Raw genomic sequence first — 16,806 nt, forward strand, 5'->3', positions numbered from 1 at the left:
AGATACCTCTTTCTACTTCCTTTACTACTTTTATTCCTCCTGCTCCTCTTCCCACTTTCTTTCTTCATCTAGCACTTTCATCTGCCTGGTCCCCAGTCATGCCCTGAGAGCCATCAGAATGACTCAGGATTTCTTAAACCCATCACGACTGACATTTGGGGGGCTAGATAACTCTTTGTTGTAGGGGACTGTCCTGTGCATTGTGACATGCTTAGCAGCATCCCTGACCTCTACTCAATAGATTCCAGTAGTACCATGTCCCCTAGTCATGACAAACAAAAATGTCCAAATTGCCCAATGTCCCATATGAGGGGCAAATCTCTCCCAGTTGACAATCACTAGAATGGTTGAATCTGCCTCTATTCCTTAGTAACTTTATGACTTGGAGTTAAGAAGAGACATAAAGAAGTCCAGGGAGGGAGGAGAGAAGGAATAATTTCATAGTAGGTGGCTTCAGGAAGCATCTTCATTAAATAGGTATGCAGAGTCCAACTTCCCCATGAATTCTAGTTTATTTGCCAAGCTCAAGAGTATCCCGAATCTGCAAGCACAGTGCATTTTGCTTGTCAAGTTATAACTTATCAGTTACAGGTTACATGAGATGCATTAGGATGGAGGGGCCTTAGTGTTTTGACCTCAGAGATGGCGTAGGCAGGAATATTCAGCAGGCTATAAATATCCAGCATATTCTTGTATAACCTATTATGCCTTGTTAGGTTAATACAAGGTGTCATTTTTGAGACCTAGTACTTTGTTGGCAATTCACTATGAATTTGGGAGAGGAAGAAACCAAAGCAAAGAAATGCTTAAATGCCTAGGAAATGCCATATGGCTCACTAATAAGGTGTCTTGGGCACTTGTACACCTTTCCAAATGCTGATTTTCTTTTGAGTTTCTTCTAGTCTTAGAAAACCATCAGCTAAAATCCCAACGGCAAATTAGTGAGCCCACTGGAATTTCTCAAGTTTTTAAACTTACTGGTGTTTATTCATTCCATCACAGTTAATTCTCAAGTATGTTTAGCTCCATTGCATACACAAGAAAGGTCATTAAAAAGCATTTAAGGCTTTTTGTTGTCCATGTTTCTTACAGGTCTTTCTCCTAATCACCTTCTAACTCTCACTGACGAGACTAGAGATGCTGATATTACCAGTTTCTGCATTAGGAAACAAAACATCTAGGGCTAAGTTTCCTGCCAGTTGGTTTTGTCACTTTCTACATAAAACTAATACACCTCCCCCATGTATTTTATACGTACCCTCGGGAAAATATAGAAATCAGTCTATGTCATCTCAGCTTCTCCACACCATGTGACACATTTAATTACTTCTTCCTTTTTTGAAACACATTTCAATTTTGGTTTTCACGATACCACCTTCTCCTTGATTTCCAGCTGCCCATCTGTTTCCATGACCCTTTTTCACGGATTGTTCTCTTAAACTTGTGCTCTTCTTCACCATTCAGTAGACAGATATGACAATGGGCCCTTTTCTTTATGCAAACTCTCCCTGAGTGATCTCCAGCCTCATAGTTTCAATTAAATACCATTCATTTGCTAATGACCCTCAGATTTCTATGTCGAGGCCTGAATTTTTTCAATAAGCTTTGAAAGTCATACATCCAATTTTCTACTCACCAAAACCTCTTGCATCTAATAGGAATATTAAAATTGCTATAGCCAAAAAAGAACTCTTTATTCACCATCCCTCCAACTCATTCCTTGTCCTGTCTGCCCAAGATCCCAGCCAAATGGGAAAGTTTATACCCCCTCACTCCTTACCTCAACCAGCTCTCTGTTGCTCTGCTTAGGAAATTTCCTCACCACCCTCTCCCTATTCTCAGGCCATGTTAATTCAAACACCGTCTCCCTCAGTTAAACTTCCTGCTTAATGCACAGTTCTGGGGTGTCCCTAGACCTCTTATTCCAACCTTCTCTTAATACCCAAAAGGCTCCTGCTTGTTATAATTCTTCAAGGAGGGGTGTGGGGCGAAGTAACACTCCTGAAACTCATCTTTGATCGCTGCATTGGTTATCCTATGTGGTCAGTGCACAAACCTTTTGTGCACTGACCACATACGATAAATGTCACTTTTGAAGTGACATTTATAATGCAGCAGTTTTGACACCAGGGTTTGACCTTACTGCAAATAAACAAAAAACAGAAAGATTTTGATATGGATAAGTATGATTAATCCTTCTGCATGTTTTTATTAACAAATAATCAATAAAATAAATATTCTTATCATATTCTAGTCTCAACCATCCCCTGATATCTGTGGATATGTACAAACATGGCATAAAGGAAACATGGTATAAAATATCCATATATCAAAACTTATGCCAAAATGACTACATTGAATAAGCCACGATAATAAATAAATGGATCAGTTTCATAAAACTAATCAGAATAAATGTTTTAGATACTTCGGTTTAACTGCAAAGGTTTAAAATGTCCATGTGTAAAAATTAAAAATTCTAAAAAAGAAGACTCTTAAAATCTTATAGCTACCAGTGCCAATCCTTAAAGGGTGGAAATCAGCTCTGACTTTAAAAATACTATACTTTAAAAAATAAAATGACACCTAGATAGTGACTCCAGGTAAATATACAAATAATGGATACAAGAAATGTTGTGTTCTATCCAAAAAATAAAGTAGAAATTTGTCTTCTAATGGTTGGTAGAAAAACAGTCCGAGAAGTAGACCTTATTTTCTCATTGTAAACACACCCTAAGTGAATTATCATCCTTTCTATTGCAGCCAGATGGAAGACAGGACTCTGGAATAGTGGGGTACTTTGAGCAATAAACATACAAACAAGAACACCAAGGCCATTTTTGTCATCCAGCCTCAGGATAATTAGGCTGCTTTGACTGAGGGTACAGGCTATCTCCTGGCAGGGGAAGAAAGTCACCTAGAGGCTACAAGGCACAGAGGTTTTTTTTTAATAGTTGTTTTTTTGCTGTTTTGGCAAAAGGATGCTTAACTAGGAGTTTCAGGTGTAGTGTAATAGACACCAAAACCCAAAGTGAGGTGCTACCAGATTTAGACATTTTAAGTCCTTCCCCCACATGGAGGGAGGTATAGAGGGTCTAGGGGAAGATTTATTTGGAGGGTGTCATTAGCATGCTGTGACTCCCACACACCCCTCCTAGCCAGCAAGGGTACTGGGCTTCTCAGAGAGAAGGGCTTTTATGGGACAACTCAGACAGCTTTGCATGCGCCCCTTACAGTTTGGGGTGATGCTGTGCATTGGTATCTAAATCATGCCTGGGAAATCTAATGGGAAGAGGATGGCTGGAGAGGTTTGTACTGCACAGTAAGAGTGGGAAAGTGGGGAAGAGACTGCACTCCCAAAGAGTGTTGGGGCAAAGGGTAACTGAGCGTTCTGCCAGGAACCGGATGTGGGTTATTAGAGAGAGGCCGGCTGGGTTTATTGGATCCTGTCCAAGAGATCAGGTTGGGACAAATAGATTGCATTTTAGAAAGTTGGTTTCATGGTTGCAGAAGCAGGGAATTTACTTTCCTGGATGTGAATGAGAAACACACAGCCCCGGTTGCTACTGGCAGCCATCTTGGACCAGGAAAACATCTTGTGCAGAGGTGAAATGTGACAAAAAGAGGAGAACAGAGCAGAAAAAACAACAAAAGAATGGACTATGAACCGTGGCCAAATGGTACACAAAATCCACCCTGCATCTGAACTTTGTGCTGATGTGAACCAACAGACTCCCTGTCAAGCTAGTTGGAGTTGAGTTTTCTAGTATTTGGCACTGAAAGCACTTCATTTTATAATCTTTTCTCAATGATCTGGGAGAACAGCCACAGCCCAAGTTTGCACTAGACTAGGACCGTCCATTTTGCAGGAAAATGCAAAATAATCAGAATGCCAACTTCATCGTGGTTCTTGGAGTGAACTCCATCCCTAGGGAGGATGTGGACTCTAATCCAAATGAGACATTAATTGAAAGATGGACTTCTTTTGGATGGAATGTAAGAAACAAGGAGAGTCAATTATATGTTACCTGGTAATGAACTCTCTGGGAGCCAGAAGAAACTGACTGCAGGTCCTAATGAGAAAATAGAAAAAACAAAAAACAAAAAACCATACACCTTAAGATTAGTTTGAACAAGCTGCCTCAACTCCATCAACTAAACGCCCAATTTTATATTATTAAGCCCATCTGGAAAGCATCTTACTCTCCCCAGTCCCCCAAGGTTAAACAAAGAAGATAATGCCAAAAATAATAAAAGCACACCCAGTTGGACTAAGAGAAGAAAGGCTATTTAGCTATTGAAACTTATAAATCCTAAATAGCATTTAGAGGTAAGTGATATAATTTCAAGGATAGAGAAGACCAAAAGTAAAAGACAGGCAATTTTGTTGTAATAAATGGGGGTCCTATTTAACTTGCACCTGGACTTTTGGTTTGTGCAGTAAGCTACTTAAGTCCCCGTAGGCACTAAGGAAGAATTTATTTATCTAAGACCAAAACCATACTGTCATGATAATTGTGTTTATACTGATAAGTTGCTTGGCAAACACAGGATTTCACAGACTGAAAAGAAAAAATCACTGTCCACCTCTGCATTATCACGAAGTGCAAATTAACAGGGTTGAAATTAATGAGGCTTTACTGGAAGATTCTGAGAGCCAGGCTCCCTTTATAAAGTTTTATAACTAAATTGTCACCACTGTCATGTCCTGCAGGCTTCCTTGTTAACGAGCATAGTGATGCTATTTATAGATGTCAGCAATCCTGGCTACCTGGGTACCTGCTTCCCACAGGCTTTATCAACTTACTCTCTGAGCCCAAGTTTAAAACTTTTCCTCTTTATTTGTGCTTGCTCTTTCCTTTTTTTTTTTTTTTTTTTAAGAATCCTACTTTTAGTTGTTGAATATCGGTGTGATAAGCAAAACAGTAAGTTAATTTTCAACAAAATCAATTCATCAGTCATATATTTTGCTACTGTGGAATCTTAAATTACCCAAGTGTTTAAAAAAAAAAAAAGCTTGGTATCAGTTATGAGTCACTTTTTTTATTTCAGGTTTTTTTTGAGGGAAGTTCCACAATAAAAGACCAACACTATTTTGAAAAAATGAGTTACTATATGTTCTAGGATTGATTTGAACCTGAGTCACATATTAAAAAGTTCACAAATTTTAACACATTAAATTTATCTTCAGTAAAAATAGCCAAATGAAGCCACAAGTATAAACTTTGTTGACTTTTCTTCTCTCACCCTTATTAGTATTCACAGTTTGGCAACTATCTCAAAATATTCTACATTCCCAGTTCCATCTCTATCCTTCACAATGCTGAAGAGAAAAATTAGTAATTTTTACATTCCTTTATGCCTCCTACCTGAGTTTATTTCCACCAAGAGAAACAGACTCTAATGTTCAAAGCTAAGCAGCTACAATTTGAAGGGATTTTAAACACTATATATCTTCTTTATTTGTGATATTTACTTATGTTTAATGTGTTGTCTGGAAGAGAGTTGCTCATCTTGGGGTATTTATCAAAATCACGCAACAGCTTTAAAAATATAAACGTCTAGACCACATCCCAGAAAAGTGATTCTAATGTGCATCTTTCACCAAGAAACAAAGACAAAGAAGTGGCTGTTTATGCTTTTTGCCATTTGTAGAACAAGACACTGAATACTCTCCCTTGAAATTTTGCAAAAACAACCCATGACCACTGCAGTGATGGATCTGGGTTCTCCTGGCTTTGCTGGTGCAGTTCAAGTTCATGGGAATGTCACATATGAGACCTCCTCCTTTCTCTTTCTCTATGGTAAGACCAGATTGAGAAAAAAAAAAAATAGATTATTCCTTTGTGTTCTGACACAAATTCTTCTGAAATATAGGTTTTTCTTTCTTGTAGAAGTTACATTTAAAAACAAATCTAGCTGTCTCTGACAGAAGTCTGTACTAGATGCAAAACATTAAGTAATGCCAAATCTGTTTTCCTTTATTATTTATCACTGCCCTTTGAAATTCTGTATAGTTCAAAAAACACAGGTGAGCTGTCTGGCAAGACAAGGAGTTCCAGGCTATAGTTATGGATCACACTGGAGCAACATGGTGCTGTACTTAACCCAATCAACCTTTCCCACTCCAACCACCCAAGGAGGAAAAACAGCAGTGGGGATGGGGAGGGAGAAGATGCAGTGTATGCTTAAGAGACAAGAAAGACAAGGCCACCCTATTTCCATTTCCTCCCGAAATGCATCATCTTAGAAGTAAATATAGATGGCTGGTAATTACTGACAAAAATGGAAAACTGAGCAGAATAAATTATTGGCTAAAGAAACTCACCTCCTGCAGGCGATCTATGTACATACGGCAAGTCTCCAAATCACAGTCTCCGCGCACAACTAGAATACCCAGAGGGATGGCTAAGGGTGAAGGAAAGAGAAAAGTCTAAAATAACATATTTTTCTATTTTGGTATAAATGCATTTTTTGTGGTTAAAAAAGACCTCTCATAAATATAATTGGTTTTTTTTTTGATATTTCACTATCTCCCGGCACCTCTTCTATGAGCTCAGTCTCTTTACTTATGCAGTTTTCATATTCTTTCCTTGCATGATCCATGTTGCCCCTTGCCACCTGGCCAGCCTTCATTTCATTTTGTCTTAGTGGCCCTGATAAGAGGTATAATGTCATGGAAACAGTAGACTGACAGGGCCAGAGGCTGTTCACAGCCAGCTGCTAATTTATGCCTGCATTTGCAAGAGCCAAAGTACCAGAGAGGAATTTAAAAATCATGATTCTGGACACTTACCCCTTTTCCTCTTAAATGCATGGGGCTTAATCTTTATGTCACTTTGCAACAGTTCCCTATTTAAGAGACTCAAGCTACTCAAGGCACTGTTGTTACCTGGTGGCCAACGCCAGAATGAAATAGGCAAGAAACATTAAAAAAAAAAAACAAACTTCTAGAAGGTTCATAGCTTAAAAATCCAACTGATTTTAAAGACGGTCGGTGTAAATGTGGTAGCAGCAGGGCTTCAGAAAACAATGAGGAGAAGCTGTTACATGCCTTAAATACCTTTTTTAGGTGGTGGTAAATGTCATACAATGGTTTTAGTGGATAGAAACTCCTACTTCAGATATAACCACGAGATTCCTGAAAGACTGAAAATAGTCTCCTTCCCAAAACTTCAAAAAAGAATATATGTGTACATTTCTCATTTTAAAAATTCAGTTATACTATTAAACCCATGATTTAAAAAATATTTCAAAATCTTGAAGCAACCAACTAGAGATTAACAAGGAGATAACAGGACAGTTGTGTCCACTAAAGATTTTAAAAAATCTTTCATTCATTGAATTTTTAAAGCCTCATCATCAATAAATAGGTCTGAAAATGCAAAGTGCTAGGGCTTTAAAAATGAATTATACAGAGAATAAAATAGATTTAAATGCATGGGAAAATCACCAAGTTGTAGAAAAGACACACATATAAAAAATAATAAATGGAACATAGGCTATGGTAAATGTATGAACTTAATCACTTGAAAACTATAGGAGAGAGGGACTAAGTCTTGCCTGGAGGGTAGATTTTAGGCTCTCTGAAGGATATGGAGCCCCACTGGTCTCTTAGAGAAGCAAGAGTTGTCTAGAGAAAAAGATATAGAGTTTGCTTCTCAACATTACCTCCTAGATTGGTTCCACTAGGGAGATCAATACCACTACCTCATACCTTTAGGTTCCCAAAGTGCTTCAAACATAAGCTGGAAGGCATCCATCATCTTTCAGAACTACGTAAGCCTATGAATCAGTATGGACTCTCTCACCACAGGAATAAGACTTATTTCCTTTTACAACCCCAGTGTCTGGTAGATATTCAATAAAAGTTTGTTTAAAAAAAAAAGGTGGGGAGTGGGGAGGAGGAAGACAGGCTTAGGGCCTGTTCAAGTGAGAAAGAGAAAGTGTGTCTTTAAGAGCTAAGTCTACTTTCCAGGATAGACAAAGAAGAAGGGTTTGGAGCAGGAGTAGAGAGTGTGCATTGGGTTGGAGCTTGCCTTTGCCTATTCTTCCAGAAGCTAAGCAAGAGAACAGCAAGCAAAAGGGTGAGGAACCATGTAAGTATCACATGTTTGGGTGAATAATAATCTGGAAAAATATTTTTTCTCCTTTTTTGAATATATACAGAAATATCCAAAAGGTCTTCAGTATGGTAATCATGCATCTTTGAAAGGAATGAAAGGGAAATTCAATAAAGAGATCCCTAACAGTAGTGACTAAAGTAATCATCCTCAGCTAGACTATTAAATAGGTCCAAATAAGGTGACCTACTTAGGTAAGAGAAGAATAAGGATTTCTAATACTTGAGGAATGATGAGGAAAACCTAGAATTTTAGCCTAGAAAGTAAATCAAAGGTTGTGGAAATAGAATACAGCTATAATTATCATGAGAATCCATGTTAGAATCTTTCTCTTAATTTCAAATGTGCAAATGTAGAGAAATAAAATTTCATTAATATTTACCTATTTACTTAAATGAGGAGACACATTATATGGAAATGCAGGAATTTGGTCAACACCTCTGACTATCAATGCTTGAAGTTAGTCTGGCCATAAATCCAATATACTTGGTAGCAGATATTTTAAACTACAATTAGAGATTGGATATTCCAGACCTAAAATAATGAATGTCTAGGAAAAAGTTTTCAAAGATGTGTCATTAATTTCTACTAAGGGTATAAAATCAGCAACTTTGCTTATTCCTCAAGAAGCTGATTAAGAGAAATGGTGTATTTGATTGATATTAGCTATTCAGTTGGGGTAAAAAAAAATGGCATCCTATACCACAATTTCATAGCATGATTACTGACAACTGTTGTCAAATTTATCCTATGAAGGTACAGAAAGAATTTACAGTCATTTTCTCTTGGATTCAAATCCCAGTGCGGCTTTGGTCTTACAGATTACTCATGTTTGCTGTTTGGTCTTGCAACTTCCTCAATTCCTTTGATCCTTGGATTGAAGGCTATAGTATTTAGAATAGGTATCTTCTAGGATTTTGTGAAGATTAAATACAATACTATATTTAAAAATGAATAACCAGAACATCAATGTTAGTTTTCCCTCACTCCCTTTACTAACTTTTGAGCATCTTGAGCTAGAAAATGGATATATCCAATCATCTATCTTTCAATTTATCATACTATAAGGATTAGCTGGTAGTAGTTCCATAAGTTATATCCTGTTTACTTAAAATTAACATCTACTCTTTCTTCGAGGGTAAAGATAACTGTAGTACAAAAATATTGTAATATGACACTTCCATTTGAGACTTTACATGGTGAAGAGAAACCAGAAACTTGTGGAAAATTACCACCTTCCTTTTACACTGCTGACGACCAACTGCCAAACCTCACTGCAGTTTCCTTAATCTTAATTGGGAGCAGTGAGACTACTTATCACCCAAGCATTAGCATTACTATTCCTGATCTTGATGATTCATCTGATTTTAGCCTTAGAGATTTTATTTGACTCAAATAAGCATCAGCCAATACTCAACCTATAGTACATAATGGAACTTTTATTGCAGGGGTCAAACGGAGTTCACAAATTCTAACTAAGCCATAAAGAACAAGCTGGTTTCTAGATTAAGAAGGCAGATTTAACACATACTTACTTCTCTTGCACCAGAAATGCTACTAAATTACAGCACATGAATTTTAAAAAGACATAAACCAACAAAAAAAGAGGAGAAACAGTGAGGAGAAAATGGTAATGAATAAAGCATATGAAAAAGTGGTAACTGACTCAGAGCCCCTATAGAGTCTAATCCTAGACTATGGGTGGGGATGGATAAGAACTAATTTACACTTCAAAACCCTCGGAAGATGTGCAAACTGGCAACATCAGTTGCAGCTAAAATAAGAAGCACTGGATATTAAATCACTAGATTCCACCACCCACTCTTGGTAGGTGGAGTTACTTCACAAAAAATGGGGATTAACTGATCATCTACAGAATGCAGAGATCCCCAACTTTCTTCTCTCACTAGACTCTCCAAAAGCTGGCAGCCAGAACCCTACCTTCTTAGAAAGAGATCTGAAGACTCTTCTCTGGGGAATCCTCAGAGTTAAGAGAAAATATTCCATCCATGAAATATAAACATGATTGTATTAAAAGATGAAGAATATGAAAAAGAAAAAGGGAAAGAAGCATCATTCAGAGAACAAACAAGTCCTTGAAATTTGATAGAATAGAGTTTAATAGAAAGGTTAGAAGATGAAGTTGAGGAAATCTCCACAAAAGAAGAGCAAAAATAAAAAGAGGCATAAAATAGGAGGGAAAAGGTAAGAACAATAGGACTGGTCCAGTGGTCCAACATTCCAATAACAGGAGTTCTAAAAACCAGAGAAAAATAGAGAGGAGTAATTATCAGAAACAAACAAAAAATCAAGACTATTTCTTAGAACTGAAGAACATCAGTTTCCCACTTGAAATAGCCCAACAAGTACAATAACAAAAGAACAATAGGAAGACATTTTATTTTGAAGTTTAAGAATATTGGGAACAAAGAGAAGAGTCTACAATTTTCCAAATAGGAAAAACTAGATGGCAAAGAAAGGATCAGGGATTAGACTGTTTTAAACTTCTCAAAGGCAACTGTACAGTCAGAGAACCAATGAAACAATGCGTTCAGAATTATAAGACTTTTACAAATAATCCAAACTATCAAATTAGTCCAAGGATTGAATAAAGGACACACCCTCTACTAAAAAGTTACTGCAGAATATGCACCAACAAAAGTTGAGTTTGCAACAAGAATGAGGAATGCAGGGGATATAACAAATGGGGAATCCAACAAAGAAAAGATTTTTTTAAAAAACCCTCTAAGGGGATTGGGCTAGAAGAGTCTAGGGTGACAGATATATTGGGGCACTCTGACTCAATAGGCAGAGATGTAGAGAGCTGTCAACATTGAGTCTCATCAACACTGGAGAGTTATTTTTCAACCAAAGGATAGAATGTCTGAGTCTGAACCAGTTTCTTACAATCACCCCCAGATGTGCTCTGCCTTAACCTGTTCTTGAGAGAAAGAGTTAGGTCATGGTGAGGCAGAAAAATTCAAAGAAGTCCATCCCCTCTAACCATAATTCCACTTGATAGCTAGAACCTACCTTAACACCCTGCCAAATGCTTTCTAGAAAGCAGTCATGACCTTGCCCACTAAATCCTCATGGAATGGGCTCATGGGCACTCTCAGGGAAGCCAAAGCCAGACAGTAATCCTGAGACTCTTTTCAGCTCTCTCGAAAGCCTTCAACTAAAAGTGAAAGCATCGTCGCTTCCTTGCAGAGGGAGGTTTAGTACTGCTACTTGGTGTTTCAAAGCCACTCTATCTGAATTAGGGATGCATATATTGGTGACAAATATGTACCAATGAAGAGAATGGAAAGTACAAAAATCTGTATACTGGGGTTATCTTAGTAGGAGAGGGATAAGGGGAGATACTTGTTCTGTTTCTTAATCTGGGTGGGAGGTACATGAATGTCCATTTTACTACTAATCATTTTATATACATACATATGTGCATATATGTATGTGTGTATATATATATATAGGAGTATAGGTGTGTGTATATATATGTATGAACAACATTTATGAACAGAACATGTATGTGTGTGTTTATGTGTGTATGTATGTGTGTGTGTATATATACATATATATGTGTGTATATATATGTATAGTATTTCAGAATTGAAAATAAGAAATACAACCTATCTGTGGCAACTGATTTTAATGATAGTGGTGCTAAAGTTCACTGCATATTCTCTGATGTTCTCTGTGAATTAGACAAAAGTATAACTTAGCATCAAATAGGAAAGTGAGGGAAAACAGTAGAGAAGCCATCAAAAGCCCCCAAATGACACCTACTGCTGCGATCCATCTCAAGCAATGGACGCGGCATATTGAGCAGTCATAACCCTATGGCTTGTCATGGCATGTGTACTTGTTTGCATGTGTGTTTATATAACAAGCAGCAGGATGATCTCTCTGCCTTATCTGGGCCTCAGAAGTCTCTAGAGAAGCAATGTCCAACAGACCTTTCTGCATGTCCAATGCAGGAGCCACGAGCCACATGTCATATCGAGTACTTGAAATGTGGCCGGCGTGACTGAGCAACTGAGTTTTTATCTTATTTGATTAATTTAAAGTTTAAATAACCATATGTGGTTAGTGAGCATTAGAGTTTTGTTCTCTGTGGAACCAAAAAGCTGAATGTCCTTAGTACCAGATTCAATATATTTCAAAACCATCCATGTTTTAACCTTCCCATGAGTAGCACATACATCCAACAAACAAAACCACTTTTCTCTTTACCCCTACCTAGTTGGATTCAATGTGCTTCCTAATTCCTAGCGGTAGTACTCCTCAGTTGACTGAGGACAAATTTATTTCCTTTATTCTATATCCTACCTTTCTTATCTTAGCTTTCTTAATCACTTCTCTGACCCTCCTATCAAAACATACTCTCAGATCCTTCTTGGTACTTTGGTGTAAATGACTAATAATTAATTAAAGGGTTAACCCTCTAAAAAGCACTTGAGTTTCAACATGTTTGAAATTTGGGCTAACATGATTGTAATAGACTAAATGTTTGGGTGTCCCCCAAATTCATATGTTGAAGCCCTAATCCCCAATGTGATGGTATCTGGAGATGGGCCTTCTTCAGGAGGTAATTATGGTTAGATGGGGTCATGAGGGTGGGACCCTCATGATGGGATTAGTGTTCTTATAAGAAGAGACACCATAGAGCACTCTCAAGCTCACTCTCTCTCCCCCTTTGAGGACACAGTATGAACGCAGCAGTCTACAAGGCAGGAAGAGAGCTCTCACCAGAAACCAAATCAGCCGGCACCTTGATCATGGACTTTGCAGACTCCGGAACGGAGAGAAAATAGATCTCTATGGTTTAAGTCACCAGGCTATGGCATTTTATTACAGCAGCCCTAACAGACTAAGAAAATGAAAAGCTTTGACAAAATTAGGTAAAGAAATACAAAAGAAACTGAGGAGTTGACTGGCAATCCTCAGCCCTGAGGATTATACTACCAATTACTTCTTCCCAGCCGAAACATGAGCCCTGCCCTGGTTCCCCTCTCAGGCTTCACCCTGGCATCCATTAACCTCCTTTCCCTATTTCTGTTTGTTTAAATGCCTCATAATCCAGAATGCAATTAAATTAATTGGTTGAGATGAGGGTGGTGTGGGAAGATGCCGAGTTAGCATCTCCTCAAAACTAGGGTGCTTGCCGGCCACTGGTGGGGGATCCTGACACCCAAGGAGACAGGAGGAACCCCCAAGTGAACCAGCACCCCATGCAGCTTGTGGGATTTTGGTTCACGAGCCGGGGGTTGGGCCGAAGTTCCTGCGGTGGGAGCTCTGAGTCTGAACCACTGGACTAACAGAGAACCTCAGACCCCAGGGAATATTCATCAGAATGAGGTCTCACATAGTTCCTCATCTCAGCACCAAGACCCAGCTCTACCCAACAGCCTACAAACTCCAGTGTTGGAAGCCTCAAGCCAAAGAACCAGTAAGACAGGAACACAATCCCACTCATAAAAAAAAAAGAGAGAGATGGCAAAAAAATATGTCACAGATGAAGGAGCAAAGTAAAAAGCTATAAGACCAAATAAATGAAGAGGAAATAGGCAATCAACCTGAAAAAGAATTCAGAGTAATGATAGTAAAGATGATCCAGAATCTCAGTAACAGAATGGAGACATGGATTGAGAAAATATAAGAAATGTTTAACAAAGATCTAGAAGAACTAAAGAACAAACAAACAGAGATGAACAACACAATAACTGAAATGAAAAATACACTAGAAGAAATCAATAACAGAATAACTGAGGCAGAAGAACAAATAAGTAAGCTGGAAGACAAAATGGTGGAAATAACTGCCAAGGATCAGAATAAAGAAAAAAGAAAAAAGAATTGAGGACAGTCTCAGAGACCTCTGGGATAACACTAAACGCAACAACATTTGAATTATAGGGGTCCCAGAAGAAGAAGAGAAAAAGAAAGGGTCTGAGAAAATATTTGAAGAGATTATAGTTGAAAACTTCCTTAACGTGGGAAAGGAAATAGTCACCCAAGTCCAGGAAGCACAGAGAGTCCCATACAGGATAAACCCTAGGAAAAACACACCAAGACACATATTAATCAAACTAACAAAAATTAAATTCAAAGAAAAAATATTAAAAGCAGCAAGGGAAAAAAACAAATAACATACAAAGGAATCCCCATCAGGTTATGAGCTGATTTTTCAGCAGAAACTCTGCAGGGCAGAAGGGAGTGGCAGAATATACTTAACGTGATGAAAGAGAAAAACCTACAACCAAGATTACTCTACCCAGCAAGGATCTCATTCAGATTCAAAGGAGAAATCAAAAGCTTTTCAGACAAGCAAAAGCTAGGAAATTTAGCACCACCAAACCAGCTTTACAACAAATGCTAAAGAAACTTCTCTAGGCAGGAAACACAAGAGAAGAAAAAGACCCACAAAAACAAACCCAAAACAATTAAGGAAATGGTAACAGGAACATACATATATATGCTGTCTAAAAGGGACCCACTTCAGACCTAGGGACACATACAGACTGAAAGTGAAGGGACAGAAAAAGATATTCCATGCAAATGGAATTCAAAAGAAAGCTGGAGTAGCAATATTCATATCAGATAAAATAGACTTTAAATTTAAAACTATTAAAAGAGATAAGGAGGGGCACTACATAATGATCAAAGGATCAATCCAAGAAGAAACTGTAACAATTATAAATGTTTATGCACCCAACATAGGAGCACCTGAATACATAAGGCAAATGCTAACAACCATGAAAGGAGAAATTGACAGTAACACAATAATAGTAGGGGGCTTTAACACCCCACTTACACCAATGGACAGATCATCCAAACAGAAAATAAATAAGGAGACACAAGCTTTAAATGACACAACAGACCAGATAGATTTAATTGATATTTATAGAATATTCCACCCAAAAGTGGCAGAATACACTTTCTTCTCAAGTGCCCATGGAACATTCTCCAGGATAGATCACATCCTTGGTCACAAATCAAGCCTCAGAAAAGTTAAGAAAACTGAAATCATATCAAGCATCTTTTCTGACTACAACGCTATGAGACTGGAAATCAATTACAAGGAAAAAAAACTGTAAAAAACACGAATACAAGGAGGCTAAACGGTGTGCTACTAAGTAACCAAGAGATCACTGAAGAAATCAAAGAAGGAAAAAAAACTACATAGAAACAAATGACAACGAAAACATGATGACCCAAAACCTATGGGACACAGCAAAAGCAGTTCTAAGAGGGAAGTTTACAGCAATTCAGTTTCATCTCAAGAAACAAGAAAAATCTCAAATAAACAATCTAACCCTACACTTAAAACAACTACAGAAAGAAGAACAAAGAAAACCCAAAGTCAGTAGAAGGAAAGAAATCATAAAGATCAGAGCAGAAATAAATGAAATAGAAACAAAGAAAACAATAGCAAAGACCAATAAAACTAAAAGCTGTTTCTTTGAGAAGATAAACAAAATTGAAAAACCCTTAGCCAGACTCATCAAGAAAAAAAGGGAGAGGACACAAATCAATAAAATTAGAAATGAAAAAGGAGAAAGGAGAAATCACAACTGACACCGCAGAAATACAAAGGATTATAAGAGACTATTACAAACAGCTATATGCCAATAAAATGGACAACCACGAAGAAATGGACAAATTCTTGGAAAAGTACAATTTTTCAAGACTGAACCAGAAAGAATTAGAAAATATAAACAGACCTATCACAAGTAATGAAATTGAAACTGTAATTAAAAATCTTCCAACAAACAAAAGTCCAGGACCAGATGGCTTAACAGGCAAATTCTATCAAACATTTAGAGAAGAGCTAACACTGATCCTTCTCAAACTCTTCCAAAAAATTGCAGAGGGAGAAACACTCTCAAAAATCCATTCTACAAAGCCACCATCACCCTGCTACCAAAACCGGAAAACGATATCACAAAAAAATAAAATTATAGACCAGTATCACTGATGAACATAGATATAAAAATCCTGAACAAAATAGTAGCAAACAGAATCCAACAACACATGAAAAGGATCATACACCATGATCAAGTGGGATTTGCCCCAGGGATGCAAGGATTCTTCAATATACACAAATCAATCAATGTGATACACCATATTAACAAACTGAAGGATAAAAACCATACGATCATCTCAATAGATGCAGAAAAAGCTTTTGACAAAATTCAACACCCATTTATGATAAAAACTCCAGAAAATGGGCATAGAGGGAACCTACCTCAACATAATAAAGGCCATATATGACAAACCCACAGCAAGCATCATGCTCAATGGTGAAAAACTGAAAGCATTTCCACTAAGATCAGGAACAAGACAAGGATGTCTACTCTCACCACTCTTATTCAACATAGTTTGGAAGTCCTAGCCACAGCAATAAGAGAAGAAAAAGAAATAAAAGAATACAAATGGGAAAAGAAGTAAAACTGTCACTGTTTGCTGATGACATGATACTATACATAGAAAATCCTAAAGATGCCTTCAGAAAACTACTAGGACTAATCAATGAATTTGGGAAGGTTGCAGGACACAAAATTAATGCACAGAAATCTCTGGCATTCCTATACACCGACAACGAAAAATCAGAAAGAGAAATTAAGGAAATACTACCATTTACCACTGCAACAAAAAGAATAAAATACCTTGGAATAAACCTGCC

The 16,806-nt window shown here is 37.5% G+C and overlaps 1 protein-coding gene across 2 annotated transcripts in view; it reads right to left on the bottom strand.

Moving 5' to 3' along the window:
- The window catches only part of DGKI (diacylglycerol kinase iota), a gene marked incomplete at both ends in the record, with an annotated part of 451,691 nt that overhangs the window by 82,114 nt on the left and 352,771 nt on the right, over positions 1-16,806 (bottom strand). For both annotated transcript variants that reach the window (XM_079711562.1, XM_079711561.1), the window contains 2 exons: positions 4,026-4,070; positions 6,326-6,405. In XM_079711562.1, coding sequence (XP_079567688.1) covers positions 4,026-4,070; positions 6,326-6,405 — 125 coding nt within the window. The remainder of the gene's footprint in view (positions 1-4,025; positions 4,071-6,325; positions 6,406-16,806) is intronic.

Source organism: Hyperoodon ampullatus (genome assembly GCF_949752795.1).
Source record: "Hyperoodon ampullatus genome assembly, chromosome: 9".
Lineage (NCBI taxonomy): Eukaryota > Metazoa > Chordata > Mammalia > Artiodactyla > Ziphiidae > Hyperoodon > Hyperoodon ampullatus.